General features: G+C 39.3%; 2 protein-coding genes across 2 annotated transcripts in view; both read left to right on the plus strand.

Moving 5' to 3' along the window:
- LOC137320648 (low-density lipoprotein receptor-related protein 1-like) overlaps positions 1 to 2,472 on the plus strand; it is a 57,845-nt gene extending 55,373 nt beyond the window's left edge. The window contains exons 34-37 of the mRNA XM_067982327.1: positions 962 to 1,084; positions 1,161 to 1,274; positions 2,107 to 2,226; positions 2,300 to 2,472. Of these exons, the coding sequence (XP_067838428.1) occupies positions 962 to 1,084; positions 1,161 to 1,274; positions 2,107 to 2,226; positions 2,300 to 2,472 (530 nt within the window). The remainder of the gene's footprint in view (positions 1 to 961; positions 1,085 to 1,160; positions 1,275 to 2,106; positions 2,227 to 2,299) is intronic.
- Positions 2,473 to 4,232: 1,760 nt separating this feature from the next.
- Positions 4,233 to 22,924, plus strand: part of LOC137321087 (very low-density lipoprotein receptor-like) — a 29,527-nt gene continuing 10,835 nt past the window's right edge. Inside the window, exons 1-9 of the mRNA XM_067983276.1 lie at positions 4,233 to 4,390; positions 5,040 to 5,264; positions 8,899 to 9,017; positions 9,098 to 9,237; positions 9,904 to 10,045; positions 12,840 to 12,989; positions 18,688 to 18,810; positions 19,953 to 20,075; positions 21,372 to 21,746. Of these exons, the coding sequence (XP_067839377.1) occupies positions 4,320 to 4,390; positions 5,040 to 5,264; positions 8,899 to 9,017; positions 9,098 to 9,237; positions 9,904 to 10,045; positions 12,840 to 12,989; positions 18,688 to 18,810; positions 19,953 to 20,075; positions 21,372 to 21,746 (1,468 nt within the window). The 5' untranslated portion in view covers positions 4,233 to 4,319. The remainder of the gene's footprint in view (positions 4,391 to 5,039; positions 5,265 to 8,898; positions 9,018 to 9,097; positions 9,238 to 9,903; positions 10,046 to 12,839; positions 12,990 to 18,687; positions 18,811 to 19,952; positions 20,076 to 21,371; positions 21,747 to 22,924) is intronic.

Here is a 22,924-nt window from a genome sequence, read left to right on the forward strand (position 1 = left end):
GTATCATTCTGGTGAATCTGCACTATAATCCCCTTCGCAGGCAATATATCCTTCGAGGTGCAGTGCCCCAAACTGAATGCAGTACTCCTGATGTGATCTGACCAAAGCTCTGTACAACTGAAGCATAACTGCCTCCCCCTTGAAATAAAGGCCAACATTCCATTAGCCATTTTAATCACCTTTTTTGTACCTAATACACTAGCTTTTGATGACCTGTGTACCTAGACACCCAAATCCCTTTCCTCCACTGTTCAGTTTTTTTTAAATTCTAATTTCTGTGATAAGTGGATGACTTGACACTTCCCAACATTGAACTCTCATCTGCTACAGTTTTGCTCACTTATTTAATCTGTCTGTCCCTTTTGCAACCTACTGGCTCCTATCTACACAACTCACTCTATCTCCTAACTTAGTCATCTACAAACTTGGATATACAACTCTATGTTCCTTCAACCAAGTCAGAGATATATCTATATCCCTTTATCAATCCTGACTTTTCTCCCTATCAATTACCAACCCATGTCTGAAGGTTATCTAATTCTATGAGCTTTCATTTTTTGCTAGTCTCATGTGGAATCTTATCAAATGATTTATAGAAATCCATATATAGAACATCAATAGACACTACCTATCTGTTAGCGATTCTTCAAAATTGAACTAGATAAGCCTGACCTACCTTTACAAATTCATGCTGACTCCTTGCTCAGCTTGTATGATTGTTCATAGAATTTAATCTGGATAATTCCAGCAACTGGGGTACCAAAATATAATTGAGATTTTGGTTCCTTAATCCAATAAATGATTTGAGTTTCAATGTGTCCTGAAGTGGACCAGAAACTTGAACCTCTGATTTCAGATGGGTCTGAAGCAGATCAGCATTTACTGCTTTCAGATATTGTACATCTTTTTTAAACTGTGATATCTAAAATGTGAGTAAGCTGTTCTAATGTTTTGCTTTTAGCTCCTCAAACTTGTAGACCAGATCACTTCAGATGTGGTGATGGTGCCTGTATCCATAATGACAGGAAATGTAATGGACTGAGGGACTGTCTTGATGGTAGTGATGAATCTGGCTGTATAAATGGTAAGTACACAGTCATTAGTGACTGACTGTTAACAAGTTCGTCAATACAACAACTTTTTTCTATTTCTGCAACTAGAGTGCACAGGACCCACAGACTTCAAATGTGGAAATGGCGAATGCATAGATAGAACAAAAGTGTGTGATGGTCATCAAGACTGCATGAATTGGAATGATGAACCCCTTGAATGTAGTAAGTAGTGAATTGGTTATAATAGCTTAAACTCTAATTCTTGGTGTGCTGGTTTTAAGGACAAAACCTGTACCATACTTGGCTGTAACATTAGGTTAATGGTTCACTTTATTGTGCCTAGTTCTCTGCAATCAGTTTGTGTGGTTTGAAGTATTTCAGAATTTTTAAATTACCATTTTTTGGCTTTTTTTCTACCAAAAGATGCAATTTAATAAAGCACAATGTATATTGCAGTCTTAATGTCAGATCTTTTATTCTAACATTCCCATTTCTGGTGAAAACAAGCAGACTAAGCCTGAAGACTTTGGCTGTGATTAAGAATTAATGTAATACAGTGGACTTGCTGACTTCCAGTAAACACTTATTACAGAAATTCCTTTTCAAAATGGGTTTGGTGAAGTAAAATACAACGTGGCAATATTGGACTTTCTGGTTAGTGTGCATGGTTTCACTTTGAATGCAGGCTATCTCCAGAGCATAACCTTTTTATTTACATGCTTTCTAGCTAGTGTGAATTCTGTAACTAAACCAGAGATTATAGTTACTTTTATCTTTAGTGATCAGCACTCTGCCATTCTTCACATTTATGTTTAACTTGGTACCCAACCCTACACTGACTTGGGTATACTTTCACCAGAATGGAGATAGAGTTGATAAAGACAAGCTTTAAATCTGTAGGTTATTGAAAATACAGAATGATATTCAAATGATGTAATCATATAAAACTAAACATACTTTTTACATCAACAAAGCCCTTATGCTTTAAGTTTTTTTTTTGGTAGAAGTGATTTATTCTAGGAAATGAGTACTAAAATGATTTCATTCTTCTCAGATGTAAATGAGTGTTTAGTGAACAAAGGTGGCTGCTCTCACATCTGCAAGGATCTGGTTATTGGCTATAAATGTGATTGCCCCATCGGGTTCAAGTTAATTGATCAGAAAATATGTGATGGTAAGTTGACCCCACTGTTCCATAAGATAGTGACTCACTTCATAAAGTTCAATGGATATTGTTTTCGTCACAGATATTGATGAATGCCAAAATCCTGGGACCTGCAGTCAAATTTGCATTAACTTGGAAGGAAGCTATGTGTGTGAATGCCACATTGGATATCGCATGGATCCAGCCAATGGAGTTTGCAAGGCTGTAGGCAAGTACAATGTATCTTCAGTTGACCTGCAAAGTATTGGGCATTAATGGGTTAATGCACTGCTTTCAAATCTAGGACTTAGACCTGATACTAGCCCAGACTGAAGCTGTTTTGCTTTGTTCTAGTTGTAGAGGGAGTAGTGAAATATGAAATGAGTTAAAATGGAATGTGACACACATTACAATTTGATATTTAGTAATTGGGTTGAAAGGATGACATTGAATTGGGAGAACTTCCATTTTGTGCAGGAGGACTGCTTTTGAGCTTGGGATTCAAGTGTGCTGATAAAGCATTTCCCCTGAATAGTTTGATACATGTGACCTTGATGTTGGGAATGGGTAAGCAATTCCCACTTTTGGCACCAAGAGCTTACAAATGCTAGCTGAATATAACTGGCTAAATAGAGTCTCTAAACAAACTTGAAGCAGATCTTTTTTAGTACAACTGTGGCATATTAGGGATAAATCTGACTTGAGAATGATTCCCTATGGCCAAGCTTGATCATACATGACCTTTCTCCAATGCAAAATTGTTACACTTTTTTGCATATGCATATTTAAAATCTCATGAAAGCTTTAATCACTTAATGAACAATCACAATTCATGTATCCTCAAAAGCCTTCACTTTGGCATTACTTGCTTTCTTGAAATCAAGCTGACATTGAGTGTAGGAACTGCATATGAAACAGGATGGTAAGAGACCAGCTGGTCAACCAAGTCTGTCCTATCCTACAGTGCAACTGGCAGAGCATCAACCCACTCCCCAGAGGAGTGTCGCAATCTCTTGGGAGAGGCAAAAAACTGGGGCCAATTTAAGGGGGGAGGAAATTCTGTAGAATTACATTCTGACTATCAAAAGCAATCAAGTAACCTCCAGGAGGCCAGTGACCCTGTTAACCCACTTACTTTCTAGTTGCAGGAACTTGTCCATCTCCCACTAGAATGCTTGCAGCAAATCCACACTCGGCGCACACATCAGCAACCTATTACAGCAATGGTTGACTCTAGTACAAGTTAACAACATATTAGAGGCTTCTGTGTGCCTCAAACAGTACTGAGCTGACTCTTGCTCAGTCTATTTCCTGGCCTTAAGATTTTAAATGGGCAATTCTTTGTACATCATCCAGCTCTCAGAATTCTATGCTTTGTTACATTAAACAATCTCAATGTTCAAGGAAACAAAGGGGGCAGATATGATGAGTAGATCTGAAATCCTGTGACTTTTTTTTTTAAAAAAATCTTCACTGGAAGGGATATATAAATTCTCATTTACTTCAATAGCATTTGTTTTCTTACAATGCAAGTAATACTTCTGAGCTGCTTGCTAATGAGCTTTATTTCAACAAAATGACTTTCCCAGGATGTTGCAGGGCATGGGTTAATGTAATTGCTTCAGTGTAGACAATTCTCTGGTATATCAACCTCTAGTGCCAAGAGAATAGCAGGAATGAATATGCCTCGGGCACTTTGCACAATCCTCCTGCACAGGAATTTGTGGTGACCTTTTTTGAACTCCAGCTTTGCTCACCTGATTTCTATTGAGCATAGTGTGAGGACTTTGGGGCAAATACTAATTTAATGGGTCATTTTATCTAACTTGTGCTTCTATAGTCAGTTTATACTTTAACATTTGTAATTTACTGTGAATTGCTTTTGTTTGTGCATTTGCAAGAGGAACAAATGTCTTTATCCCAAGATAAATGTCAGCTTATTGAAAAGTTTGCAGTGGAATTGTTTTTAAATCTTTAAGAGGGCCACTTTCATGTATTCTGTTTAAATTTCCTTTTTTGTAGGAGGAGAGCCATTCTTGCTTTTTACTAATCGCCATGATATCAGGAAACTAGGATTGCGCCACAAAGGGTACAGTCAGGTGGTTGGGCAGCTGAGAAATGTTATGGCACTCGATGCTGATATTGCTGAGCAGAGAATCTTCTGGGTTGACTTGGGACAGCGGGCAATTTTCAGGTAATTAAATCCTGATTTTTATCCTCCATCTATCTTGTAGCTGTCTTTATATACAAGACTCTAAACAAAAGTTTACAAATTGGATCTTGAAGATAGTTTAGGTAGTCAGCTAAATCTACAAGTGCCTAAATTTGTATTGAACACTGGTTGAATAGTTGTTGGTTATGATTTTTTTGTCATAATTGCAGATGTTTGTTTTATTAGCTGATTTATAATGGAGTCAAAATCAGGTAGTTTTTTGATGTTTAAAATGAGACTAGTAACCCCAATTTACCTTAAGTTGTGCTGCAAGTTTTATTTGAAACTTTTCCATCACATTCATTGCCTAGGGGCAATGTTCAAAATGGTTTAATGCTAAATGTGACATTATCTTGTCTCATTCTTTGCTACATTTTTTCCTTGCCCCCTCTTTCAAAAGATCAGGTGGTTCATCTGTGATAAAATTATGAAAGTGAGTTCTTCACATAATATCCACTACCTGGTTTATGGTGATGACTTAAACATAACCCATGGATAAGTTATAACCATACACTGACAGTGTTGTGCATTTTAGTCTTAAACTGAGTGGAATCATGTTAATTTGAGTTTTTTTATTTTTGGATGTTGGAGGAAAGGAAACTAATTCTAACCATTGTAACCTTTTTTGCAGTATGTCAATGGATAATCACACAGGCACAACTGATATTTCCAGAATTGTTAACAATGTACAAATTCATGTGGGAATTGCTGTGGACTGGATCTACAACAACATTTACTGGACTGATGTAGGTGCTAGAACCATATCTGTAGCAAGCTTTGATGGAATCAGAAGGAAGGCTCTCTTTGACACCAACTTAAGGGAGCCAGCTTCTGTAGCAGTTGATCCACTATCAGGGTATGAAGTTTACCTTTTTAATGTATTGGCATGTGTAATTCAAAAGAATATTTTGCTGTAGTTTTTAAAGTATTTTGGAACTGAGATGCAAGTTTTTGGATGATCAAATAACCACAGATGCAATCTATACAGAAAGCCATCATTGCATTGCAGAATTTACAGCACAGGAGCTATTTTCCCTTTATGACTGTACTACTCTTGTACTGGAGTTGTCTACTCTTAAAAAAAAAAAAAAAAAATATGCAGGGAAAGAGATTATATTCCTCTTCAAATATTCAGTTCCATTTTAAATGATTACACTCCACCTCAATAGCCTCCTTGTAGTAAAGCATTTTGTTATCATAACCCTCAAATAAATCTAATTCCTTCTAACTGCCTCAAACATCAATCTGTTCCTGATTCACTAACCAAAACCACCTTCCTATTTTTTGAAACCCTTTGATTTCCCCTGTTTAACCTCCTTTCCTATCAATGAAAATTTGAGCCTGCCTTTGGAACAGCTATAAAGATTCATTAGAACATGAGGTTATAGTTATATTGTTCTAGACATCCCTGTAATGGGAATGATTAGAACAGTGCGCATTTCCCAACTGTAGCCAAACATTTATCATGCTCAAATTCAAAATCACTACATTTGCTTTTATATTCATTGTCCCATAGATTAAAATATAAAAATCCTATTTGCATTATGGCCTTTCTCCCTGCACATCCATCTATATCTGCATTCAGCTCTTGACTTTATATTGATATCTGAAGTTTCTGATGGATGCCAACTTCAGACTGCACAGTTCTTCAGGGTCATGCTGAGGTAAAGTGCATTAGTAGTTATCTTAATCAGCATTTGAACTTGCAGGCAGACATTAGTTCAAACACTTCATGGTTCAGCAATTCCAAAAGTGCTGCTTCTGGCCATGTGCAAGATCCAGAGCTGCTTAATCATTCAGCTGTAGTATATGCATTTAAGCCTGCTATACTCTATGTATTGCCTTTCAATTGTACAGAAGTATTTAAAATCAGATATCTTCTGGACAAACTGTTTCAAAGGCAACAAAAATTTAAAATGAATTGAGACCATATGTATACCATCCCTTTCTATGCAATAAAACTGCAGGTATCATAGGTACAGCATAGGAGGCCATTTGGCCCATCATTCCTGTGCCAGCTCTTTGAAAGAGCTATCCAATTTGTCCTGCTCTCCATAGCCCTGTAATTTTTTTCCCTTTTTAAGTATTTATCCAATTCCCTTTTGAAAGTTACTATTGAATCTGCTTCTACCACCCTTTTTCAGGCAGTGCATTCCAGATCATTATACTCACTGCATTTTTTAAAAATAAGTTTCCTTGTATTGCCTCCGGCTCTCCTGCCAATCACCTTTTTAAATCGGTGCCCTCTCATTTTGACATAATAGAGAAACTTTCCACTGGCAGAAGGGTCGTAACCCTTCATGATTTGGAACACATCTCTTAAATCTCCCCTCCATCGTCTCTGTTCTAAGGAGAACAACCCCCATTGCTCATCTCCACATAACTGAAGTCCCTCATCCCTGGCACCATTCTAGTAAATCTCTTCTGCACCCTCTAAGACCTTCATATCCTTCCTAAAGTGTGGTGCCCAGAATTGAACATAATACTCCCAACTGAGGCCTAACCAGTGTTTTTATAAAGGTTTAGCATAACTTCCTTGCTTTTGTGCACTCTGCCTCTTCTTTAAAGCCAAGGATCCCATATGCTTTAATAGCCATCTCAACTCGTCCTGCCACCCCCAGGTGTCTCCTGTTCCTGCACCCTCCCCTTAAATTGTACCATTTGGTTTATATTGCCTCCTCTTCCTACCAAAATGATCACTTCTCACTTGTCTGCATTAAATTTCATCTGCATTTGTCTGCCCATCTCACCAGTATGTCCTCCTGAAGTCTGTTACTATCCTCCATTGTTTACTACATTTGAGTGTTGTGTATCTACAAACTTTGAAATTATACCCTCTACACCCAAGTCCAAGTTAATATTAAAAAGAGCAGTGGTCCTAATACTGACCCCTGGGGGACACCACTGCATACTTCCCTCCAGTCTGAAAAACAACCATTCACCACTACTCTCTGCTTTCTGTCCCCTAGCCAACTTTGTATTCAGCCTGCCACTGTTCCTTTAATCCCATGGGCTTTAATTTTGCTAACTAGTCTGTGGTACTTTGAAATACCTTCTTTAAAACCCATATACACAAACCCCTCCATTACTTCATCAAAACTCAATCAAGTTAATCAAATACTATTTCCTTTAACAAATCTGTGCTGATCTTCATTTATTAGCCCATACTTTTGCAAGTGGCAATTAACTTTTTGTCCTAGATTATTCTGTTTTCCCCACCACTGACATTAGGCTGACTGGCCTGTAATTGCCAGGTTTATCCCCTTTTTTCCCCTCACCACTGTTCAAAGTAGAACATTTGTAATCTTTTAGTACCATAATCTACTGATTGGAAGATTGTGGCCAGAGCCTCCACAACTTCCACCCTTCCCTTTGTAACCATGGATGCATCCCATCTGGACTAGGTGACTTTTTTTCTACTTTGAGTACTGCCAATCTTAAGTATCTCCTTTTTGTGTTTATCCTGTCCAATATCACTGCTACCTCCTTTTACTGATATAATGGCAACATCCTCTTTTAGTGAAGACAATTGTAAAGTATTCATTCAGTACCTCTGCCATGTCCTCTGCCTCCACAAGAAGCTCTCCTTTCTTATCCCTAATTGGTCCTATGCTTTGACTACCCTTTCTACTATACCCAATTTCCCATCACTTTGACTAGCTTGTATTCCACTACACTCAGGACATCTCAAAATTAGTTACACTAGGAAAATTCAAGTTTACATTGGGGATATTTCACCTAGTCAGTCAAACACTCAATCTGGAATTTAACCTGTGCTGCTGTCCCATTTCTCGTCCCACCCCCCCAAAAAAAACACTACCACAAAATAAAAGGTGGTTTCTTTGGCCTTGGCCCTATATTTGTAGGAGTTTGAGCTGTTGACATTCTTGAAGTTATTTGGGTTTTCCAGGTTGACTTGCATGGACTAACTGGATTCATAGCACATCTTTGTGGCCTTGGACTCCATATCTAGCTTTCATTCCTGCGATTTACTTGCTTTTGTCTGGGCTCTTGAGTTGCATCACAATAGATGAGCACTCCACCAAAAGGGAAAATTGGGTGGGGAACTGAAACTTGTGTACTTAAGTGGGAAATGATGCATACTTGGAAGAGCCTTAACTCAGAACCAAGTAAACATGCCATATAATCTCTGCAATCAAAGTAATTGTGCCCACTTCATCTGAAAAGTTGTAGATTAGCTATGCAAAATCTTCAAACCAGTAAACTGAAGCATAGTTCATTTCCAATCTTGTATGGTAGTCTCACTGAGCTACACTGAAATTGAGATGTATGTTGCATACCTTAACTTCCAGATGGTAGGAATATAAAGTTGGTGCACCACCATTTTAATGTAATGTAGCAATAGCTTGTTCAAAAGTGCCTTCAAAAAAAAGCCAGCATCTCTAGATGGAACAGCAGTGATATTTTGTTCAATTCCAGTAAAGGATAATTCAGAGTGCATTCTTTTTGATCTTGACTTTTTTTTAAAGGTATATCTATTGGTCAGACTGGGGTGAACCATCAGTTATTGAAAAAGCAGGAATGAATGGTGTTGGTCGCAAGCTCCTGGTTACCAGAAATATTGAGTGGCCAAATGCCATTGCACTTGGTGAGTAGACTCATGAAAGTAGGCTGTTTTTGCATTTAAAACAACGAGAGCCTGGCTTATTCAATTCAATATTCCCACAGATCATGAGAAAAACCGTCTTTATTGGGTTGACTCTAAACTGCACACACTGTCATCTGTAGATGTGGCTGGGCAGGATAGAAGAACTGTGCTTTCCTCGCATGAATTTCTTGCTCATCCTTTTGGTGTATCAATATTTGAGGTAAGGGATTTGATATTAAGTTATATAGAATGCAAAGTTGTAAAACAGAATCAGTATTAGTTGCTAATCTGAATATCCCAGTTTTGAAAAAACATTGAGAAATAATGCTTGAGGTTTTACAAAGCTTTAAAAGATTCTTGGGTTTTACAGAAAGCAGCTTATTGCATATGATTTTTTTGACAGACTTGCATTCTTGTCTGCTACTCCAGTGCCCATCTACCCACAGCCAAGATGGCAGATGGTCTGAGGCTGGTGGGATGTGCTAATGCAACAGAAGGATGACTACAACATTTTCCTTCAGGGGAGCATTGGGCCTCTGCTCAGTCTTTTTCTGTAGTTAAACATATTCACATATGTTAACTTTGTAGTAGAACATTATAGTGTAGAAATTGATGGATTTTGGCTAAAAATAGGAAGTTGTGCACAAATGAAGCAAAGCTCCACATGATGCTTTCTAGGTGGCTAGACTTTACATACCAAATGTAAAATTAAAGACTAACTCCATTGCTAAGATAAAGCAAGTGTAGGTGCCTGTTCAGCAATTCTGCCCAGAAACCCAAGCTATAGTAGCATGTGAAATTAGAAAATATATCTACCACTGAAGAATGTGGATTTTAGTGGTGATTGACTTTGCCAGATATAACTTTGAAAGTGGTCTTATTTCAGGATCATGTCTTCTGGACTGATCGGAAGTCTAATGCTATCTATGGAGCTAATAAATTCACTGGAAAGGATCTGATGACTTTGATCTCCAATCTCAAGGAAGCTCAGGACATCATTGTCTATCATGAGCTAGCACAACTATCAGGTAGGAAGTCTAGCAATTTAACATCAGTTTAAATGGGTAAAACTTTGATCTTTAAGAAAAATTGTTTTTAAAAACAAATAGTAATGTCCCATTCTCAAATTACTAAGTGGTTTACTGTTCAATTCTATGGAGCAGCTACTTTTTAATCCATGGTGGAACTAGTTCATTTTTGTGAAGGCAATTGTTGCAAACAGTGACGTTTTCACTGATAGCTCTTGGCGTTCTGAATTTTCTTTTTATGGCTTGCATTTTTAGATGTTTATGATACAGCACAGGAGGAGGCCTTTCAGCCCATTGTTCCTGTGTCTGCTCTTTTGAAAGCTATGCAATTTTTTCCCCTGCCAATTATTTATCCCATTCCCTTTTGAAAGTTGTTATTGAATCTGCTTCAGGCAGTGCATTCCAGATGGTCACATGTAAAATTTCTCATCTTGCCTCTGGCTCTTTTGCCAATTACCTCAAATTCTGTGCCCTCTGATTACTGACACTTTTTGCCACAAGAAACAGCTTTTGTTTCTTTATCAAAACCCTTCATGATTGTAAGCTCTTTAAGGTACAGCCTTAAAGGCTTGCAGGTGGTTTGTTCAAAGTAGTTATCATACAAGATACAATTATAAGTAAAGCATTAAAAAATACAACCTGATTTACACAAGGTTTCTAGGGTGATCAAACCTGCCCATTGAGCTGTCCAGCCACTCAAAATATTCTAACTGCATATTACACTGCTATATATAGATAGCAAAATCAGCTGTTTGCATTCACAAGTCAAATCATCTGACTCCATAATTCTACAACAGGCAACTAAATGTTAGATAATGGGGACATTGGAGTAATTTTAATCCCCAAGAATGGGTGGGCAGTAAAAGTTGAATTTGGAGCAGGACCATATCCCACCTCCAACAGGCACACTTGGATGCACGTGCAATGGAAATCCAAAAGTCTGATCCCCACTTAAAACTGGCAGACCAGTACTCAAAGGGGCAATGTGCCTCGGTGATTGAGGCAATTAATTTTTTGTGTATTAGAAATGTCAAACAAATTTAACCTTACCTGTTCATGTTTCCCATTGCTTCTGATTCACATCAAATGAAAGCAGGCAGGAATAGCTGGACGCTTGAAGTGAGTGCTTTTTTTTATTGCACTGCTTGTGGGCCAGGAGGAGCAGGAATGTTTCATCCAGGCTCACCTAGCATAATTGGACCCCCTGCAATCAGCTGGTCAACCCTCACACCCCATGGAATGCTGGACCCACCCTATCTTCTCCAAGGCCCACTCAATGTCATTCACATTTTCTTAGCCCTTCCACAGCCCACAATCAATCCCTCCCTCCCTGCTCCCTCTGATTTGTGGCTCCTTCCCCTCTAGCAGCCAGCCTATCAACCTGGCTGTCTGGTGCATGAGAAACCCAAATATTTACCTTCAATTGAATTGCAATCACAGATTGCAACACTCTGTCTGGGTTCCCCACGCAAATATCTACAGACATGTTGGGTCTTTCATCCCTGGTATCATTCTAGTAAATCTCCTCTGCACCCTCCCCAAGGCCTTGACATCCTTACTACAGTGTAGTGCCCAGAATTGAACACTATAAATCACTGGTTAGGCCCCAGCTGGAGTAAAGGTTCAGTATAACTTCCTTGCTTTTGTACACTCTGCCTTTTATAAAGGCAAAGATCCTACATGCCTTTAACAGCCTTCTCAATTTGTCCTGCTACCTTTTTTAAAAAGATTTGTCTGTACACCCCAGGTGTCTCTTCCTGCATTCCCCTTAAATACATAATTTGTTACAACTTCATATTTCAAAATGCAAATGCATTACTTTTGATTCTGCACACCATGTCATGGTGTATCTATTTGTTCAGAATATCTAGGTTTGTTGTGTATTTGCTCCACTCAGAATATTAACTCATTAGATAAATGAAATGGTGGTTTTGGGCTGCCCAATATATACTAGTTATGATTTAACTTGATAAAATCATCTACTCAACATTTAATCATAAACCAGCAATTTTTAGTGAATTACTGGTTTACAAGAAGCCTGGCAAGAAATGTCAAATTGAACACCAAACTCTTTTAGAAATCTGATTCTGAATTTTCAAGCAGCAAAATGCCTGCCATTGCAGATTATTTTAATAGCAGTCCCCACCACTTATACTGTCCAGGCTTATGGGCAGCTGCCTATATCTGACATAGTGCTAACTGTTTCAGTTCTAGGAGTCAATTATAAAGGCAGTGCTTAAAATGTATTGTGTGTGGCTATTTTTGACTAATTTACACACTGCTTCACAACAGCTGTACAATGTTCATTTCTTATACACTGGGGATTCCTGTGACAAACTGTCCAGTTAAACTGGAGTTGTATGCTCTCAAACAAGATCTTGGCTTAAAATATCAGAACCTCATGCATTACAAAGGCCAGACCTTGTAGACAGGAGCACATAACCTGAAATTGATATGGCCATATTAGGATGCTTGAAGATGTAACAGTTCATTAGTGTGAGTTTACTTGGTCTAAAACATGTACAGTTTAAACCAACATTAGAACATGAGGCACTGATCAATCTGAGATTGGCTTTATCATCACTACTTACAGCAGGTGAATGGCATTAATACTAACACTTATTAAATCTTCAATGAGAAAAGTAAATCTTGTATTGCAATACTTTGAAGCTTGGCCTATTGGCTACAAGATTAGGTCTGGCCATCCAGTATCTTCTTTGACTTTTGCTTTGAGCTATTGTGCATGAGAAGGATGCTGATTCCATCAACACTGATTTTGAAAACTTGATTGCAGGCAAAGACTGGTGCAATGAGAACTTGAAGAATGGAGGATGCAAATACATGTGTCTCCCAGCTCCTCGGATCAACAGTTACACTCCAAAATACACTTGTGTGTGTCCATCTGGAATGGAGCTGCAGAAGGATGGACAGCACTGTACAATGGGTATGAGCATTAAGTAACATTTGCCAATTCTCACCATTGCTTCATTGCCACAAGTCTTATGGAACATGATAGGAGTAGGCCATTTGGCCCCTCAAGCCTGCTCTGCCAGTCAATAAGATCATGACTGATCTACCTCAACTCCACTTCCCTGCCCAATCCTTGATTCCCTTAGTGTCCAATAATCTATTGATTTCAGAATTCAAAGACTCACCACCCACTGAGTGAAGAAATTTTTCCTTATCTTGGACTGACTGCTCTATACTCCAGCCAGGGGAAACTGCTTCCTCAGCATCTACCCTGTCAAGCACTCTAAGAATGTTATGTCTGAGATAACCTCTTGTCTAAACTAGAGCATAGGCCCATTCTACTCACACTCCTTAAGATAGCCCTCATCCCAGGAATCAATCCAGTAAACTTTTGTTGCACCCCCTCTAAGGCAAATATTCTTGGGTAAGGAGACCAAAACTGTACACAGTACTCCAGGTGTGGTCTCAGCAGAGCCCTATATAATTGCAGAAAGACCTCTACTCCTGTATGCAAATCCCCTTGCAATAGAGGCTAACGTACCATTTGCCTTAACAGGCAGGTACAGAAAGCAATTAACTGTGTACAAGGATACCCAAATCCCTCAATACCAACATTTCTTGGTCTCTTGTCTAAAAATATTCTGCTTTTCTATTTTTCCCACCAAAGTGAATAATTTCACACCACCACATTATACTCCATCTGCCACTTTCACCCATTCACTTAACATGTCTATGTCCCTCTGCATCCTCCACAGCTTACTTTCCCACTTAGCTTTGTATTGTCAGCAAACTGAGATGAGGGAACAGTGTAATGTATCCAAGTCATTGATGGAGATGAGGCCCAAGCACTTATCCTTGTGCCACCCCAAAAATGACCCACTTATTCCTACTGTTTTCTGTCTGTTAACCAATCTTCAATCCATGTTAACATTACCCTAATCCCATGAGCCCTAATCTTGTGCAACAACCTCTTGTGTGGCACCTTTATCGAATGGATAAGAATTTTCAAAAGGCACTCAGCCAGTGGGAGGAGCCAAGAGTAGGTAGTCCCACTGAGGTAGAAAGCAGAGGCTAGGTGTTGGAGGACAGTGTGGTTTAAAAGAGGCAGAACACTTGGTTTCTTTGTCACACTGGCTATGATTGGATAAATTTAACCTCAGCAGTAAGTAATCTACCTGTAGAGTAGGTGTCACATTTTGGAATATGAATTTTTTTGCTCCACAAAGGATTTGGAAAAATTACATGTTGGCTAACCAAAATCTCAAGTGACTGCTTCTGAAATGTATTCTGGTGCATTTTCCCTGCTTGTTCTACATCTTGCAGCTTTTGACCTGGTCAACCATACCATCCTCTCAATGCCATTCCTCTGCTATCCACCTCTGGGCCTACCCTTGATTCTTTTCTCAGGCTTTGCTTGGCTAAGTATCTCTAGCATTGGCTTTTCTTCCCAATCCTACACTGTTACCTTAAGTCCCCCAATGATTTGCCTCCCATTATCTCATCTATATGCTGTCCCTTGGTGACATCATCCACACAGGCATGGGATTAGCTTCCACATATGCTAACACTTATCTCTGCCTCTCCACCATTTGATCCCTCTACTACCTGTCAGATTGCATTTATGCCATTTAGTCTTGGATAAACTGCAATTTTCTCCAGCTAAATATTGAAGACTGACTCATCTATGCCTGCCTCAAACTCTGTACCCTTGCTACTGATTCCACCTGTAGCCACTGTTTCTGCTGACTGCACCTTCAGCGTCCTGATCAACCCTGAACTGAGCTTCCGACCCCAGATCCTTCCTGTCTTCTGCCTACTTCCACCTCTAACATCACCTGTCTCCACACTGCCTCAGTCCTTCTGCTGCCAAAACCTTCATGCCTTTGGCACTGCCAACTCTACTATTCCAATGTTCTTCCACTGTCTGCAAATATAAGCTTATCTAAAATTCTTAAGTCCCACTTGTCCTCACTGACATTGAGAATTTCAAACTTGCACTGGAGGACCAGAAGCCAGTTTGCCCTTCCTTATCTCTGACCATTTCCAACCTTAGAACTCACCCACCCCAAATTATCTGTTCCTGACTGCAGTCCCTTGTGCATCATCCTCTTCACCCCACTACTGGCAGCTGTGCTGTCAGTCACCTAAGCACATGCTCCAAGTCCCTGCCTAAACCACTGTCCTTACCTCCCCACCCCTCAAAAGCCACCTTTGACCAAGTTTTTAGTCACTCCACCTAATTTCCTATTGGCTGTTTGTTTATTTTTTCCTTTGTGCCTCAGCCTTGGGATATTTTTCTGTTAGTGCTGTATAATCCAATTTGCTATTGTAAAGCAGTGTATTCACCAGGTTTTTTAAACTGTGCTGTGACAAGATGGTTAAAATGCTAATGTGCTAGGCTTTGAAGCAGTTTTCCCAAAGACTAAAGAATATGCAATTTTTTTAGTTTCTCAGTAACCGATAAACACCTCAGCTCCTTGTATAGGGAGGTCTCTGGTTGTCTGGCATCAACCCCATGCTTGGGTTCTGAATGCAAGGAAATTTTAAAACACAGGAAGGTTTGGAATGTAAGAGGATAACTGGCAGTTATTTTGTTTAAATCAAATGAGAACCACTGAAGTGGGAAAGTGTAGCCTCTTCACTTTTGTTTCAACATGACTATTGAGCTCAATCCTAATTGTTGCTCTAAATTTTTTTGTGCATGGCCTTTTTTGGCTTTGTCTTACCAAGTGTTTTCTCAGCCCACTTTCAAAGATTGGGGGCATGCAAAAAAGACATTAAGATCCTGTTTAGGTCACCTCAGGTTATTTAACCTGAATTCCATCATTAAATAATGAACAGTATGGGGACACTACTAAACTGAAGTAAGACCCTAAATTTGTAATATGGGTTAAGCTGAGGACCAGTAAAGTGGCCTCTAGTATCATAGGGGTGCCTACAATCTGGGTATTGTGCAGTGAAATATATTGTATAGAAATACTAGGACATGGGAACCAGTATTCCTAAATTCTGAAAGTGAATGGCTACATCAGAATCTAATTTTGCTTCATTATATTGAAAATTGGGACAATGACAATTGTTTCATGTACAGCTATAATCTTCATGGAATATACTTGCATATGAATGACCACTGATAAGTGATATTAGACATTTTAACTTCAATGGGAAGCAATTGGGTTCTGGAAACAAATGGCATTAGCACAACTTGTTAATGGACAAATTGTCTACCTTTTAGACTAGATGAAGCCAGAACAGATTGCTTTCTACTCTAATGAACCATTGTCACATGCTTAACTTTGCTTCTTGCCAGCTCAATCCTTCACTATTAATGTTGGTGTGGTCACTGAAGGCTGCTTGAATTTTATAAATTGTGCTGTCTTTCAGAATGCTTGATTGGTATAAGTAAGCTTAATGTGAATATTGGTAGGCATTTGTTTTGCAATAAGAGGTCCAATCTGTCTCTGCCAGTAACAAATGCTTCTCAAAGCCAACATCTAATTGTGTTGACTGACCTTCAGGGAGTAATCACTCTAGTTATTCAGGCCCTAAAAACCTTTTTTCTCTAGGAGCCTGTCTGAAGACATGCACTATTACTTCAACTGTTCTGTTTTTTAACAATTACTTAAGTAGAAGTAATACTGTTCAGTCTTTGATGCTTGGCAAACATCCAAAAGGTTCTTGAGACTGTATTTAACAAAAGTGGAAATCCATCACCATACTTGAGTCTCCAAGGCAAACTAAAGAAATTCACAAGCCATTTCCCCTTCTCACTGTAAGGACACATTCCAGCTACCTAAACCCAGATAATTTGGGCACAGGCTGGGACGATGCCTCCTGTTTTTCAAGCTAGAACTAGTTGGGGGTTGCTCAATTAGCTGTCATCAACAGCACTTAAACATGGTAATCCAGTACTTCGGCCAGGCAGGTCTGCTGCAGATTGCTTTGGTTAAAAATCTCCCATCCTAATATCTTGGAGCCAGGAAGACCTTGCTTAAACATCTGAGGAAAAGTGGTGATTTATGGAGTTGTGCCCATGTGTACACCTTGGGACCTTGCTAGTGTTGCCTGCTTTGGCATTTGTGCTTAAAGCCTTCTAATTGTGAATAAAATGTAAGGTTCTAGAAGCTGCAAAAGTGTTGCTCTGACAACTGCAGCAATTCTGATTTTTCTAATTGCTGTTTTTAAGAGTGCACATGCAGTCAAATCTCACCTGAAGGTTGGTATGACTTTAATCTGAACTTTTTAATTGAATTGAACATTGTTTTTGGGAACAGTTTGAGCAGAATATCAAAAGCTTGTGTAAAATTTACTTTTTAAAATGCTCACCAAGTATTGGTAACAATGCCTTGGTTAAATAAAAATATGGAAAGGCCATAAATATTTGCCTTGTAGCTCTACTGCATTGCACTTATGAAATTGTTGCAATTGTCTCATCACTAGATGTGATGAGCTTGACTCATTGGCATCCTTTTCTAATAAGAAACTCTGCAGGGCAGATCACTGGCAGGATTGACTATTTCTTGATTAGGTGCACTAGTTATGTCTTAAGTCAAATGTAGAAGTCAGTGACCTGCTGGCTTCTGAAAATACTTTTTCATATAAAATTGTAGACTTTTGATTTCTTTCAGTCTTTGAAAGAAAATGGCACTCTTCCTGAAGGAAATTTGCCAATATAACAAGATCAGTTCCCTATGATATAACTGGTTAACTGTACAATTCAGCCATAGAGCCCAAGATCATTATTGCAGCTAAGGTGGCAATAAATTCAGACCAATCAGTTGGAGGTGCTACAACTGTCTTGAATGTACCTCAATTAGATTTAGGGGGGAGGGTAAAAGAAATGGAAAGATTCTGCTTATGATTATTCTTGCTGGAAGTGTACTGGTGTGGATGTTGGAAGGACTAGATCAGCCTGGTTGTGGCCCATAGCTTAACACTTAGCTGGAACATTAATAAAAGTTCTAGTTGGACAAGGTATTGGCAATGAGTTTGCCAAAGGAAGAAAATTATGGAAGCTATTTGCTGAAGTCAAATATTTTTTTATTCATTGGATGTGGGCATCACTGGTGAGGCTGGCATTTATTGCCCATCCCTAATTGCCCTTGAGAAGATGGTGAGCCACCTTTTTGAACCACTGCAGTCCATGTGGTGAAGGGTCTCCCACATTGTTAGGAAGGGAGTTCCAGGATTTTGACCCAGCAACAATGAAGGAATGGCAATATATTTCCAGGTTGGGATGGTGTGACTTGGAGGGGAACATGCAGGTGGTGTTCCCATGCACCTGCTGCCCTTGTCCTTCTGGGTGGTAGAGGTCGTGGGTTTGGGAGGTGCTGTTGAAGTCTTGGCGAGTTGCTGCAGTGCATCCTGTGGATGGCACACTGCAGCCACTGTTAATACCACTTTAATACTGCATTGCAAAATTTCTCCTAAATTTTTAAACTGACTCCACGAATTAGTGGAATAAACCTTGATATGATAGGGTAACTGGGTTGAAAGATGACAAGTTATACAGGAGATCTAAATTAATAAATGGTTTCTCTGAAACATTGCACAATTCCATTTTAATCAGATGAGTAAACTTTCTTCAATGACCACCTCACTTTACTAGTTAAACTGTTGGCTAGCATAATTCACTCAATTTACATGTTTCTAATTATGGCTTATCTTACTAGCTAAAACTACCTGTGGAGCAATTGAGTTCAAGTGCCATGATGGACAATGTATACCTAATAGGTGGCAGTGTGATGGTAATGCTGACTGTCATGATGGATCTGATGAAAGTGAAGAAGTTTGTTGTAAGTACCTGTACCTAGATGGAATCTATTAAAAACTAAATGGTGAGTCTATTCCCTGAGGGTTTGTATTTATCTGCTGCTTATTTAGTACTTGAGTATGCATGTACTAGGTGATATCCCAAATGGCCATGTTTAGATTTTTGTGGAGCAAAAATAACTCCTCCTGGTGCCTTTCCTCTGCTACTGACTGTTTCCACACCTGCCTTACAAGATCCATTGAACTTTGTTTTTAACTCTGGCCTCCTGTGCTTCAGCTCTTTTTCTCTCCACTTGATGGCCTTGTCTTCAGTTGCCTAGGTTACATGTTCTGGAATTCCCTCCCTTTTTAATTCCTTTAAGTCAAAACCCACCTCTTTAACCAACCTTTTGGCTACCTCTTCTAAAGTATCACCTGTGGCTCAGCACCTTAATGTTTGGTTATGCCACCATTAAGCACTTCAGGATGGTTTTCAATGTTAAAGATGCTCTAACAGCTAGTGGTTGTAGCTGTAGTAAAATGTCCCTCCTGCATCTATAGCTGGCAACCTACAGAATCTAGCCTTCAGCTGAGACTTTGTAAAATTCTGGTTGAGCCATTGAAAATTTAAATTGCTAATTTTAAAAAAATCTTCAATGAGCCATTTCTACCTCATCCCACAACTTTAAAAAAAAATCAAGGGGCAACTGGGAGGAGGGAAAGAGGGTTAACATGGATAGTTTTTTTAAAAGTTTAGTAGTTGAGTAGTCATATCCTCTACAGTTGTTTGGTTCAATAGATCTTCAATTTGCAGCATGGGGGGAGGGAATGAAGAGGCCCAGGAGATGGTTCCATAAACATAGCAATCTGTTACTGCAGAAACTATAAATAGAAAACTGGCTTTGTCCTATATCAGGAGGGGGACAAAAGCACCTAGGCACTGTTAACTTGGACAGGTGGAAAAAATTCATGCTTGGATGATTTTTTAGGGTGGGAAAGGATAGTACCAGTGCTCACCTGTCCTTTCAAGAATAGCATCTTATTGGTACAAACTTGATTTTAAACTCTTTCTCCCCCCCCCCCCCCCCTCAAATTTCCTACAATTGGTTGATGTCCATCAGAATCCATCCTACACTGTAGGCAAAGAAAGCAAAGCACTTTAATTGAAACCTAGTTACTTTTTCAGACCGGAGAACCTGCCCCCCTGATGAAATCAAATGTGGCCCTGGATCTCTTCAATGTATTCCAGTTTCCTGGAAATGCAATGGAGTAGAAGACTGTGGTGATGGTAGTGATGAAGAAAACTGTGGTAAGTTGATCATTGAAACTGATTTCATTCTGGCCCAATGGAAGATCTCTTCCTGCTCTTTTACATCATTGTGCCCTTTTGTTCACTGTTTTCCCAACCCACCCCCTAAAAAGAAAATGCAGGTTGAGTGATGGGAAAGATGATTGATGCTACTTGTTATGCTTTATTGATATACATAGGTGACTTTCAAGCACAACTGTGACCAAATAGTGCATGGGTGCCCATTTTCTACTCCTTCCACTCAAGATTCAGCCCATTTAGTATAAAGTAACACTTCACAATCTCAAATATTCATAAGGTAATCAGTCTGCAGCATGTGTACTTGCATGGCTGACATGTTTGCACAATTGGAGAAAATGGTCTTGTAGAGCTTATTTGATTATACATTTTCAGGATGTGGGCACTGCTGGCAAGGCCAGCATTCATTGCCCATCCCTAATTGCCTGTACTGAATAGTTTGCTAGGCCAATTCAGAAGGCAGTTAAGTGTCAATCACATTGGTGTGGGACTGGAGTTGCATACAGGCTGGACCAGGTAAGGATGGCAGATTTACTTCCCTAAAGGAAGTTAATGAACCAGTTGAATCCAAAAGCTTCATGATCACTTTTACTGAACTTTATTTCCAGTTTTTAAACCAAATTCTCAAACTGCCATGTTGGGATTTGAACACTCATTCTCTGGATTATTAGTCCAGGCCTCTGGATTACTCATCCAGTAACATAACCTACACTATTGTAGGATTAGTTACTTTTGTAAGGATGCTGTTAATACCTCAATTTAATATATTGAAGACAATTGGTGCTAGACAGCACCTTCAGTTTTCATGTAATGCTGAGTGTTTATGATTTGAGGCTCATTATCCAATTATGTAACTAAGCCCTCTGGGCTATGTACTTCCTGCTTCCAGGCTGCCACCAATGTCACTCTTGGATAACTAGTGAGTTGGTAGAGATGCCTTTCCCTCTCCCCATGCAACATGGTTGAGATCCAGAATTTTGACACTGGCTTAGTCTCCACCCCATGACCTGTTATCTTTGTCCTGAAGCTCTGCAAATACTCTTTATCCACACTGCACAAATATGTCCTAGGCTCTCTAACGTTAATGCAGTTAATAGTAAAATGGCTCACTTACAAACTACTTGACCATTTAACTGGATTTTAACATTGGATAATGAGATTTAATGTTAGAATTGCATTAATGGTTTTCCAGTTCTGAAGGCACTAGTCTTTTAATTGATTTTAAATGGCTTTTAAACATGATTTTCACCTTAATGTTGTCCTCCACCCTTTTTTCAGGTAAAATTACTTGCAGTCTAGTAGAGTTCACTTGCTCCAGTGGCAGATGCATTTCCAAGACATTTATTTGCAATGGTGAAGATGACTGTGGTGATGGAAGTGATGAAAAAGGCTGTGTTCCACCATCCTGTGGCCCACATGAGTTTCAATGCAGTAATTCTTCAGAATGTATATCCTTGAGTTGGGTGTGTGACCACAATGCTGATTGTACTGATCAATCCGATGAATCTCCAGAACGCTGTGGGCACACTGCACCTCTACTAGTCACCTGCGCTCCTAATGAGATCCAATGTGGTTCAGGTGAATGTATCCACCACAAATGGTACTGCGATGGTGATACTGACTGTAAAGATGGAAGTGACGAAGCCAACTGTTGTAAGTGTCTTTTTTAATAATTAGACTCCTATGCTTATTTCCTTCATCCATTGTGAAGGATATTAAAGGAACATTTGGCACTACTGGAACTCCCAGATTCTGTGCTGATCTGCCATATGTAAAGTTTGTTTCTGACTCCAGCATCTACCTGCTGCAATTTGTTTTATTGTTTCCCAAATGGTCATCATGGGGTGAGGATAGTGTCTCTTGCAAAATTTCCCAAGTCACTGCAGGTCCCATCCTGAGGCAATGAGGCACACTGCCAGTGTTTTGCATAGTGGTGAGCAAAGATAAGCTCCCAATGCAAAAGAACCTGGAGAACTGGAGCTAGGAGTATCCTACATGTATATGTTCACATTCCAGGAAAGGTAGCCCCAAAGGCTTTGTTTTAATTTTTAAAAATCCACTAAGCTTGTTGGCTTTAATTTGGAGTCCAGTCCAATCTAGTTAATCTCACCATATACATGGTTTAAAATGTCATGCAGCAGCATCAAACAGCAAGTCTAACCAGAGCACCTATAAGTATTATCTAGCAAGTCTCAAAGGTGGTATACAATTTGTTAGCTTTCTCTGTTACTGTCATAACAATGGGTTGTTAATCCATCAATTACCTGTTTGATTCTAGCCCAAGTGGCTATAAAATAGCAAGTTTAATAGATTGACTTGAGTTGCACTGCAGCTGTCTTCAACAGTTAGTTATAACACAACTGTCTACAGATTACATTAATGACAAGCAATCTATATCCTGACCAAGTCCAGGTAGGTTAGACCTGACTTGCAGACTGCCTGTGGCAATGGACTGCCAACTGTCCCCTCCTGAGAGGGAGGGAGTATGCCCTATCTTACTATTCAGCTGCATTATTCTATACATAAGCACTGCTAGTTGTCTTGTCATAAACCATCCCACTTTGCTGACTTTCAAACCACTAAGGGTTAGTAATATCTTAATATTTACATAGCCTTTCCCTGTTAACAGGACCTAGTATGTTTTTATACTAGGTTAGGACACCTGTCTCTTGAACCTTACTGACTTTCACTATTCTACTGCCTCTTTCAATGACCTCCTTGGGTTTCTGTAAGTTATTTTCCATGGATGCAGACCTTTGCCCTCCTATGTGTACACCTGCCATCTTGCTAAAATGCATGGCTGTGTGCTTGTTAAACTATCTTGCACTTGA

This window comes from Heptranchias perlo, chromosome 4 (assembly GCF_035084215.1).
Source record: "Heptranchias perlo isolate sHepPer1 chromosome 4, sHepPer1.hap1, whole genome shotgun sequence".
In the NCBI taxonomy this organism is placed as follows: Eukaryota; Metazoa; Chordata; class Chondrichthyes; order Hexanchiformes; family Hexanchidae; genus Heptranchias; species Heptranchias perlo.